The 12022-nt window shown below is 43.4% G+C and overlaps 1 protein-coding gene across 1 annotated transcript in view; it reads left to right on the top strand.

Moving 5' to 3' along the window:
- LOC140232095 (uncharacterized) overlaps window positions 1–10881 on the top strand; it is a 44995-nt gene extending 34114 nt beyond the window's left edge. Inside the window, exon 3 of the mRNA XM_072312246.1 lies at window positions 7732–10881. Coding sequence (XP_072168347.1) covers window positions 7732–10881 — 3150 coding nt within the window. The remainder of the gene's footprint in view (window positions 1–7731) is intronic.
- The last annotated feature ends 1141 nt before the right edge of the window (window positions 10882–12022 follow it).

Here is a 12022-nt window from a genome sequence, read left to right as displayed (position 1 = left end):
TTTTTTTTTAAAATGGAGGTTTGATGTGTCACATGATATCAACGAGTAGTGATATTGGTGTCAACAACGCGTTATTATGAAATCATGCTTTGTTCGTTAATCTAGCAACTAATTTCCTCTTGGAAGTCATCGTTATTATAGATTACTGCGATATTCTGATGCGAAAGACACATCTTAGTATCATTTCATACCAAGTAATGAGGGACATTCAGGGAAGATTTCTGTTTTCTGGACCAGTTCAAAGTTAGTCTGATAAGAAAGAGTATATTTTTCCGCGTACAACAGTGAAAAATTGATCAAAAATCGGATGAATTACTCAAAATACGGACATTAATTAAAGGAACTATGCCGTGCACATGCATGTTGACTTGTATTGAATCGTAATACCCTGATCATCACTTACATGGCCAGAAGAATATCAAATACGTGCTATACCTTTTTTTAATGATATTGCTACTATTTTTCTTCAAACTACTTTAATACACCTACAAAAACCTTCCGAATAAAAATTCTGCCAGTGACCTCATTTATCAATCACTGCTAGGTACTAATATGATTAACAAGAGACAATAGAATGCACGAAACTTGCACGTTTCCCGGTAATATCTTTTGTTAATTATAAACATGGACATAGATTATGCAAGTTGTGCTCAATCTAGAAGGTGCATTCCAACGTCTTTTATTAATCATAGGAGCACTTTAGCAATGACTGGCAGATGATGTCTACTAGCAGAGTCGTGGCTTTGAAGGTTGGGTGGTGTTGTTGTTTTTTTTTTGTGGGCGTATCCAAGTAATCTGAAGAAAAAGAGTATAGAAATTATTATTATGAAATATATGGCGCGTATTTAGATAGTCCGTTGGGCACATTAGCGACGTTTTGAGGGTATCATGAATCAGAACAAATAAACGCGCAGTTGCACTGCAGAGATCCTTTAAAGGGAAGATAAACCCCAAGAGCAATGTGGATTGAGTGAAAGCAGCAACATTAGTAGAACACATCAGTGAAAGTTTGAAGAAAATTGGGCAATCGATGCAAAAGTTATGAATTTTTAAAGTTTTGGTGTTGGAACCGCTGGACGAGGAGACTACTAGAGGTTATGACGTATGAGTGGACAACAATACCAAGAAAATATAAAGAAAATTCTACAAATATCCACTTTTCCAATTTTCATGAAAAGTGGATATTTGTAGAATTTTCTTTATATTTTCTTGGTATTGTTGTCCACTCATACGTCATAACCTCTAGTAGTCTCCTCGTCCAGCGGTTCCAACACCAAAACTTTAAAAATTCATAACTTTTGCATCGATTGTCCGATTTTCCTCAAACTTTCACTGATGTATTCTACTAATGTTGCTGCTTTCACTCAATCCACATTGCTTTTTGGGTTTACCTTCCCTTTAAGAGATTGTGATACCATGGCCTCCTTCAAGTTGCATTCTGGTTGCGATTTATGTCACTGCTTCGTAAACCCATGTAAAATGTCAAGATTCCCTGGAACTGTCCCACACTGCCTGATTCTTATGTAACCTGCACCAGTCCAGTCATCTGACTTTACTCTCGTTTATCACAGCCAAGAGAAATATAAATATTATTATTATTTGGCGGCTTCTTCACTGCAACCTGTAACTCCTCTCCCATTTCTACCAATTTATGAGTCGACGTAATAAAAACAAAAACAAAAACAAACTTCGGACATTTGAAACTCTGAGTTTATCAAAAGGCCCTCGTGACACCCCTGTTTTTAAAGAAAGCGTTCCTTCATTTTCTTTCATTTTTCTGTGACAATCGAAGGTGTCTCCTCGAAACAGAAATAGCCCAAGTAACCATTTAAAGGGAAAGTTACCTCAAACACTGCATGTAATATACGTCTTCCAAAACGCAGAAGGAAGAGTAAAACACTCTGCAAAAAGGTTTGGGGGAAATCGGACAACCCAGTGGCGGATCCGGAGGGGGGAGCACCGGGAGTGCGCCCCCTCTTTATTTTTTGTTAAAACAAAAGAAATTAAAAGAACAAACCGTGAGGGGGGGCGCGTGCGCTCCCCGCTTTAAGTTTGTAAAAGCGCCTCCCCTTTACGGAATTCCTGGATCCGCCCCTGCAACCCGTTCAGAAGTTACGAATTTTTAAAGAGTTGTCTACGTCTGAGTGCTGCCCTCTGTAGATGGGAACTTTACAACAATTCGTAGTAGAAAAGAATTCTTTACTCTAGCCGTGCCAGCCATTCGACGCAATACTGATACAGATTCCCAAGATTTGCTTGTAGGTAGGATTACTACCATTTTTGTCACGCTTATGAAAACACAATGTCCTATGTGAAAGATGAATCCTTTACTCGTTTGCTTTTTTAAAATATAATTGTAGGAGATTTCTATTCTTTATTGTGGAATTGAATAATAAATTCATACTCGAGTCGGCGCCCTCTTGAGGAGTCACACCATTCGGTAGGCGAGTTATAGGATGGGAAACCCTACCCCCCCCCCCCCCCCTTTCCATGGTACTGTCATCCCGCCGCTAGTATAATACTCTGTGTGTGACGAAAAATAGCCCACAGCAGACAACAGGCATCTCTTTCGATCTTCCCGCGTCAGGGATGTTACGAGCAGGAAGCTCCAAACAAGCTCCTTGTAACGAGGCGTTGTTGCTAATGGAACATCGCTCTGGCATTGGCGCGAAAAAGCTGGCAGGCGTTTTATGGGCTGAGAAACCGACGGAGTAGATGGAATATTCAATTACAAGTCTTGTACAACAAAAGCTTGGTATTTCGCACAGCGTCAGGGAGTGAGAATTAGGCGTGTTAACCAGAAGGGCATTTATGATTATTATTATTTCTTGTAAATAGATAGATATAAAAATATAGATAGATGAATAAAAACATATACATTAGAGATATAATATATGTATATATTTATATCATATTCATATTATACAGTACATCTATAACACGACAGATGAAAATATCGTAGGCAGGAGAGGAGCAGACAAGCGATATTTGGGGAGAAGAGAGAGAGAGATAGAGATGCGTTAGATCGGGTGGAGATGTATACACGGAGGGCAGATGATGAAAAACATGGGAGGTCACTATAGAGGGCTCATACGGGAAACGAGAAGAAACAGAATACAGCCCCCCCCAAAAAAAAAAAAAAAAAAAAAAAAAGATTGAAAAAAAAAAGATTGAATTAAAAAAGAATTGTGTGCCGAGACGAGAGGTTGCTGAGCTATACAAAGTGTCGACGAAGAGCTCGGCGAAGAATCGTGTGTAGAGGGTGAACGGAAGATGCCACGCTCATTGATACACGCACGGACGAGATGTAACCGTTGGCATGGCAACGGCGATGTGTAATATCGGCAAACATTTGACACAAAAACACTTTGGCTGGACGAGGCGCATAGAGGACAGGGAGGGATCCGCAGAGTGTACGCGCGGAAAGTCCAATGTTTGGCGGGGAATTACACGTATGAAGGCGGCATGATTGTGTCATTCGATTGATTTTGTGTTGTATGTTTGCGGTATCGCTATGTGGCGCGAAGTTCTCGGAGAAACATCTGGCTCGGACGAATGGTTTCGGAAGACGACAATCCCTCTTAAACCATTTTTGTCCTTCGCACGGTCATATTGATGAGAACTTTGGAGGGATTTCCGGCATGCACGGAAATGGATGAGTTTAGGGATTAATGGCCTTCTCATGGCATCCTTCAATGAATCCATGTCATTCACACACACACCCGCACACAGACGCACTTGAACAAAAACATTCACAAACACACATACACCTACACAGAAATCAAAGATGAAAACCGCCACAATTTTATACGAAAACATCCGATGAGTGAGCCCCATCCCCCATTTCCCTGTATCCCTTGACCACAAAGAGAAGGGGGGGGGGGTGTCACCACCCCCTTTAATTCCCTTGATTGATTTAACCGAAATGGCGCAATTAGCAACGCCCCCTTTTTGAAAACCTCCCTCTAAGTCTGAAATTCTTTTCAACGGAAAAGGTGTGAATCTGACGTCATTCTATTTTTACTTAAATTCCCAAACATGCGACTTCACCAATATTCTCAAATGAACAGTCAGCTGGAAAACCATTGAATGTACCAAAACACCTTTATTGTTGTAATTTTAAAGGATGTTTTTGGTCTCCTAGTGAGAACGGTCGAGAATACTCGTTGTAGTGTATTTACTGCTGTGAAAATTGTCGCCGCAGCACTGTGATAAACGACGATTATTCGGGGTGGCCTCTGTTAAAAGTTATACACCTCGGCGCATGTTGACTGTCAGTAATGTGAAATGTTGGCAGGGTGACATTACAAATACAATACATGTGTATTTTGCCCCACACTCCGGAAAGATTGGGGGAATTTTTAGTATGATTTGGTGAAATAGGCAGCTCCGGGAGATGCACATGTTGCTGTTGCTGTATATCTGGCAAGGACATTTACCGAAAGGAGAAAATTAGTTTGAGTGATAGAGATGAAATCAAAACAACAGATCAGTCAAGGTTTCAGGAAAGGGCGAACCGGCATGAAAATAAGTTACAACATTTCACATATACATTGTAATTTTGTATCAACTGAAGCCATTCTGGTCACGTGATTCTGACGTCACTTACAGAGAGTGCCTTATCTGTTCTATTACGCACAAACACAAACACACTCTATTATCATTAATAAAATGTTGGTATGTGAGTTTTCTTCGAGTCGCACTGGAGAATGATATCATGCCATGGCTGATGAATGATATACCGTCATGTTTGGCTTACCATACCACAGACAGAGATAGGTCCTAGGTCCAAACTAGTTCTCATTTTCCTACCATTAGAACAATAACTCAAAACGTTTTCAAAAGAAAGAAAGAGAAAAAAAATGGTAAAAAATAGCGTGTGAATCTTCTAGTCCTCTGTTAGTTTAACTCTGGGCGGTCTACAGCTCTTCTCGGTTTTTCACTTTGATGGTTTGTGATGCTTTAAGACTGGCTATCAAGGGCAGTGGGGTATTGCAGGAAGCGACAAAAGTTTGTGAACTGAAAACATTGCCCTTGCGAGCCGTGGGGTACACGTAATTCTGATAATTCAACGGTTGTTTTAACATGGCCGCCAGAACGCGTTCACACAGTATCAAACAGCGCTTACGCTGGTTTGCATCTGCTCTGTCAGTGCTCCACCTCCCTGGTCAGTGTCTGTACATGTGCTTCGTACGTCCCCTCCCGTTGCGTTGCTGATAGGAAACATACAAACGTTGATACGGATTCGAGCTGCAGACAGCATTCAGCAGTCGCAAATTTCTCGCCTTGCCAACGCTACGTGGAGTGGGTACATTGTGTAGCCGCTCGTATTCTTTGTCTTTATTTTTATCGTCTATTCTGCTGTTTTCTCTCTTTTACTCTCTGTCTTCCTCCCAAACTCTCTCCATTTCGTGCTGTGCAGGAGGAACGTATACGTGTACGGCCAATACGCTGTAATCTAAAACGCGCGCGGGAAGCCGAACTAGCGGTGATGTGATTAGCGCCCTGCCGAAGTCCGGCGGGGAAAGATCGCTCGTTACCGCGTAATTACCATTCAGCGGCGCACGCCGACTGCTTAACGAGTGGTCGATTAAGTGATTTTACCGCAAAATTCTCTGCATTCACATAGGCTTGCGAAAACAATCCGCTTATATATAAATCGACCTCTCCATAAACTCTATAGACTCCAAGCACGCTCTACCTTTTTTTATATCATCTCGTCGTATCACAAAACCTCCAGAATTTCTGCACAATATAGCGATGTATTCTAGCTAACGAGGACTGCACAGTGCGCTCTCTGCATAATGCATATATCCATAATTTGGCGCTCCGTGTATTCAGACGGGATTGTTCTTCGTGCGGCAAACACAGAATGCTGCGTCTAAAAATACATATCGGCGTTTCTTTTCCTGTCGTGCCTTAAGAGTACGGACCCGTGATGTCTGTCGATTGTTGTTTTTCTTTGCCCACACATGATGCGTCTTGTATTTCAACGCGATGAAAAGGCGCAGCACATTTAACGCTGCTTTTTTCTTTGTCCGGTCTTGACCATTGCTGCTGTAATACGGATAAGATTACCTGATTTGGAAAATTATGATAATATCAACTTCTTCCTTTCGTCTCTGCGAAGGATAATTATTGTGTACAAAGTGTATAATTTTGCTTGATATCCTACTATTATAGAAATTATTGGACTCAGAATGAAAAGATAGAGAATGAAAACAAAGGCCTATACAGTGTAACTCGGGAACCCAATGGTGTGTATTGTGTAATTATAAATGAAGTGTTTCTACACACTAAGAAATACGGGTTTAAATTTGAACCCCAAAATTGTCGCTATACAACCACCCTATAGGGTGCAACTTTGCACCGCAATAAGCAATTTGCACCCTTAGCGGTGCAATACGCTGAATTTTGAACCTGCAGGGGTGCGAATTTGCAACCTCAGTTTTGTGCTAATCAAGGGTACAAACATGCACCATAAACATTAATACATTGTGAATTGAAAATTTGGACCACGAGTACCAAGGTTTTACTTGCAAGATCAAACTTACGCTCTGATGGATATGTCTGCATCTTTGTAGGTACGAAAATAAATATTAAGAGATTTAATTTTCTACTTGCATAATAAAAGGTGCAATTGTGCACCCCAGGGTGCTGCTATAGAGACAAATAGGGTGCAACTTTGAACCTTTATTTTTTAGTGTGTAAGGATGTGTGTTTGGGGGTGGGGGTGCTGCGTAACACCTCATCCTGCCACGCTGACAGGCATACGACTTTAGGGGCATGTAAAGTGCTGTGCAAAATTTACCATTTCAGAGTTGATTGTAAACAATCTAATCTTTATAGACATACCCAACATAAGTACAACCAATACCCATTTACATTTTTTTAAATCGCTTCCTGATGAATTGCAGATATTTTCGGTGTGCGTGTTTACTTCTCATAGTCACCCTCAGTCGATTTAGAATTGAAAGAGTAATTCTGAAGTCATTTGCTGTGAGTGACGTCACAAAAAAAAATACAACTTCTGTACAATTAGTGGTCCTCCTAACCCTTATCAGAACGTCAGCCCTATCCCCTTTTCCTTGTCCTTTTCATCGCTTGCGCATGTCGAACTATCATGTAGGCTACATTTTTGTATATTCTTTAGTTCTTTCTTTCTTTCATACATTTTATTTTTATTATACATTCCACTTCAATGTTCAATGTACGAATAAAACACTTTGTCTCATGTCAAAGTGTACAATTGAACATTTCACTTGCATTTTCAGATAAACAATTAATTAACAAGTAATCAACAAGTAATTACATGTATACAAAATATATCTCCTGTTTGTTTGTTTTTTGATAAAACTGACAAATAAAGGTGCCAGGGATTGTATGTTCACCCTATAGGAGGACATAATGCAATTGAAGTAATGCGTTAAATTGCAGTAAGCATGAACGTTTTACTTCTGCTAAGATATCATAAAGATGTTTAAGACTGTGTGATCTTTATTTAAATAAGCAGAATTTGCCGTCAGATCATATTTGACGTTAAAAAACCCCGCATAATGTGGTTGCTCAATAGTGTTGATGAAATTATTATTCAGATTTTTCGCTAGTTCTTTTTTTCCTCTCGATTTCATAGACATGCACTCTGATTGCCTACTTCATAATCTGTGAACAGAAGGAAATACGACCACTCTTTAACTTGAGTCACCTTTTTCAATATTTTCATCTTCGTAGGTCGAGGCCCCGATACCAGACGTTGTTCCCCGCCCCGAGCCCGTGGATGTCAAGGAGGAACGCGATGACAGCGACAGCAGCGACTCAACCATTGGTGGGGAATCCCCTAGTCTGCTGCCATCTACGTCCACCAAGCCGCCAGGCACAATGCCAGCACGCACCGCTAGCATCGTTGGGCAGGTGAAGCGAAAACTCGCGCAAGACTCTTCCTCGTCTTCGTCGTCCTCCTCGTCCGACGATGACGACGATGTTGGACCACCCGTTCTGCGGAAAGAAGCTCCCATAAAGAGACTCTGTGGGGGATTCAAAGCCAAGTCAATCCCCAAAGTCAAGCGAAAATCGTCGACATCGTCGTCGGCGATTGCGCCAAATCCCGCCAAAGCGGCCTCCTCCGCCATCATGCCGTCGGGAGTTGTTAAAAGCGGGAAGAAGATTGGAAAGAAAAAAGTGAAATCGAAGAAGAAGCTGCTGTTAAAAACGAAGACGAAAAATCCTTCGCCGATCGTCAGAGTTAGAATTATGAGGAAAACAAAGAAAGACGGCACGATCATCAGAACGAAGCGCGTCGAACACCAGGACGGAACGGTTACTGTAATCCGACTGAAACCCAAAGACAAGAAAGTGAAAGTGAAAAGTAAATCCAAGCATAGCGTTGTCAGCAAACAGCATGGAACATCCGCACCAAAGATAAAGAAAAAGAAAAAGAAGATAAAGACTGAAAACGGGAGCGTGCCGAAGAAAGTCAAAGTGAGCAAGAAAAAGGTTAAAGTGAAGAGGAAGACCAAGGTGAAAGTCAAAAAGCAGAAACCAGTTACCCCGCCACCACCTCCCCATTCCCTGTCAAGGCACTCATCGACAACATCATCGTCTTCGACATCATCGTCCTCATCGTCGTCATCACCATCACCACTGCCGCCGTCATCACCACACCACTCGGCACACCACACATCATCACTGGTCGAGCGACCAGTCAAGGCCGAGGTCGTTGCAGAGGTCGTGCCAGCTACCAAGCACGTTGCCGTCAAGGAGCCGGAACCGCAGAAGCTCGGTCCCATCAAGATCGTCATTCGGAGCAACTCGCGGTCGTCGGAAGTAGACGAAAAGAGCCCAAGGAGAGACCGAAGTCCCATGGGCAGCCACGGCCATACCATGGAGTGCAGCTTGATCAGTCCCACGCCCGACGTCCCGATGCCGAGCATAGCCGAAGATGCCGAGTCGAAGCCTTCCACGGTCACCGCAGCCGATCGCACGGAGAAGAGTTCGGACAGCAGCAAGAGCTCGTCGCGACACTCTTCGGGTTCTCCTCCCCACAAAGTTGCCAAATACTCAGATGATTCTTCCAGCCACTCCAAGAGAGACTCCTCAGCCGGGAGCGCGGAGGAGAAGGCCGAGAATAAGACAGAACACTCCACGTCTAGTAATAGCCACAAGGTCGATTCTACCATTGCCAAACCTTGCAATATGAAGCATGCGGAAAAGACTACTTCTGTCTCTTCTATCACTTCTACTTCTCTTTCTACCACTACTACATCTCAAGGAAAGGGAAATTCCGATCCGATTCCTTCTGCAACAAAGCATGACGTGAAAATGCCCCCGAAAAAGGAAGGCTCTAAAACCAGTAACGGCATCGTTGAACAAATCAAGCTACCCACGAGACCACTCGTTACGCGCGCCGTGCCGCGAACAGTCGGCGCCAAGACGACGACAAAGACGGTCGAAGCCAGGACACCGCTAACCCACAGTGAGTCGAAGACAAATCCAGTCAAGACTAAGTCAATCAGTGATGGCGTACCTGCAGCCGAAACCTTGAAGGCCAAACAAGACGTAAAATCAGTCTCTCCCTCCAAAGAGACCAACGCATCTAACAACGGGACGGCGACTCACATTGAGCCAAACAACAACGTGATGAAGATCCAGGAAAAACGCCCTCAGACTGTGAAAGAGGCTGTGGCTCTCCATGAATCAAGCGCGCGATCGAAATCCGTTGATTCCATCACACGAACGAAGACGGTGGATTGCCATACCAGAGCCAAACCAGTAGAGTCAAACGCACGACCAAAACCAGCAGAACAGATTACACAACCCAAGTCCGTCGACCACAACACAACAGTCAAACCAGTCGAGTGTACACGAATCAAGCCCGTAGAGTCCGGTACACGAATCAAGCCCGTAGAGTCTGGGACACGAATCAAGCCTGTCGAGTCGAGTACTCGAGTCAAGCCCGTCGAGTCAGGCACACGAGCCAAGCCCGTCGAGCCGGGCACACGAGCCAAGCCCGTCGAGTCGAGTACGCGAGTCAAGTCAGTCGAGTCGGGGACACGAGTCAAGCCCGTCGAGTCGAGTACGCGAGTCAAGCCCGTCGAGTCGGGGACACGAGTCAAGCCCGTCGAGTCGAGTACGCGAGTCAAGCCCGTCGAGTCGGGGACACGAGTCAAGCCCGTTGAGTCGAGTACTCGAGTCAAGCCCGTCGAGTCGGGGACACGAATCAAGCCCGTCGAATCAAGTACGCGAATCAAGCCCGTCGAGTCGGGGACGCGAGTCAAGCCCGTCGAGTCGGGGACACGAATCAAGTCAACTGAAAGCACACGGCCTAAGCCAGTCGAGTCGAGTGCACGTCAGAAACCCATAGAGTCGGGCACACGAGTCAAACCAGTTGAATCAAGTATGCGTTGCAAGCCACCCGAGTCGGCTGTGCGCCCGAAGTCAGTTGAACCGAACGCAAGTCCGAAGATGGTTGAACCAAGCGCACCTCCAAAGCCAGTCGAACCAAGCAAACGCTCAATTCCATTCCCACCAAACGCCCGCCCCAAACCGTTTCAACCGAATTCACATCCTAAGCCAACTCCTCTCACGTCGACTACCATCGCCAAAATGGACAAAGCTAAACCACCAAGTTTTGTGTCACACGCCCTCAGAGTTCCCATGCCAAAGACCAGCTTGCACGTGAACACTCAGCGAACAGCGCTGTTCGCCGACGCCCCGCTCGATCTCAGCCTGAAGTCGCCGTCTGCTGCAGCGATCAAGCGGGAACTCTGGCGGCCTCAGCCGGAGAAATTTGAGAAAATTCTTGTCACGGACGTGAAAATGAGAGATTTTACCATCACCATACGAGAGAGTGATACTGCGGAGGGATTTTTCGACAGTAAGTGAAAAGAAAGTGAATCTTTGCTTTCTTAAGACATTCGCATCACGCACTTCACTTGAAGTTTTCGATGGTCTTATGAAAGAACTCTCTAACAGGATATTGCATATCGCCCTCTCATGACCATTGTTGTGCTGAACTGGCTAGATTGTTTTCCAATCATTTTACCCTTTAAAAAGTATTAATATTCCATCAAATCGCCTTGCCCTTAGAAGCCATTATTCCAGTTACAATGTCACTCGTGTTTCTAACTGGAAATCAAATGACAATTTTATGTTGAACCTGAAATCTGCATCGTTATGCAACGGACAGGACAATACAATTGTTGTTGTTGTTCAAAAAATCGCGATGCGTCTCTGGGGAAAAGGTGCCACAATAAGACACGTGACACAGGAAAGGAAATCGCGCTGCCAAAGTCTGCTTGTACCAATCTGTATTTCTTTGCTTCCGGCCAACAACTTCGTATGATTTCCTCCTCTTTTCCACCATTTTTTTTTTTTTTGGATACTCATTGTTTTGTAGATGGCATTTTAAATGAAAATCCCTCGCAGTCATCAGCAAATTGAAATGAGACCCACAGGGAGAATGAGTGCACGATGAAGATGGAAGTTATAGATAATTGTTGTTTTCAAGTGAATGGTCAATATTTCCAACGTAAACTTGGTGTTTGCAGATCAGACTCAACCGTGCTTGTTAGGAGAGCAACATGATTTCGAAGAGCACATTTCAAAGAAACTGACCGATTCTCTCAATTCAAATAAAGTTTGGGCAAAAGAACGTTTTGTCCGTGCAATATTTTTCACAAACGAAATTTGCAGAATTTTCACAGAGAGAAAATAAAGATTACAATCGATCTATTAATGCACAACAAAATTCAAATCACGTGCAGATGAAGATGTATTTAAATGGGGAAAGAAAAAAAATTCCGGCATGAACGATACACGGGTCTTTTAATCTTGTCGTAACTCGTAACCTCTAAATTTGAAGTAATTCTTGAGGTGACTGTGTTCCTCATAACAACTCGAGGTCTATTCGATTCACGTCGGACGCTTTGCGGAATTTTTTTTTATCAGTCACAAGAACTCATCGATAAAGAGATTTCATAAAAATGAGTCTTGACTCTCCTTGTTATGTATTTCAATTAACAAT

Source organism: Diadema setosum, chromosome 8 (assembly GCF_964275005.1).
Source record: "Diadema setosum chromosome 8, eeDiaSeto1, whole genome shotgun sequence".
Lineage (NCBI taxonomy): Eukaryota > Metazoa > Echinodermata > Echinoidea > Diadematoida > Diadematidae > Diadema > Diadema setosum.
The sequence above is the reverse complement of the archived record's forward strand: the minus strand, read 5'-3'. Positions and strand labels throughout refer to the sequence as shown.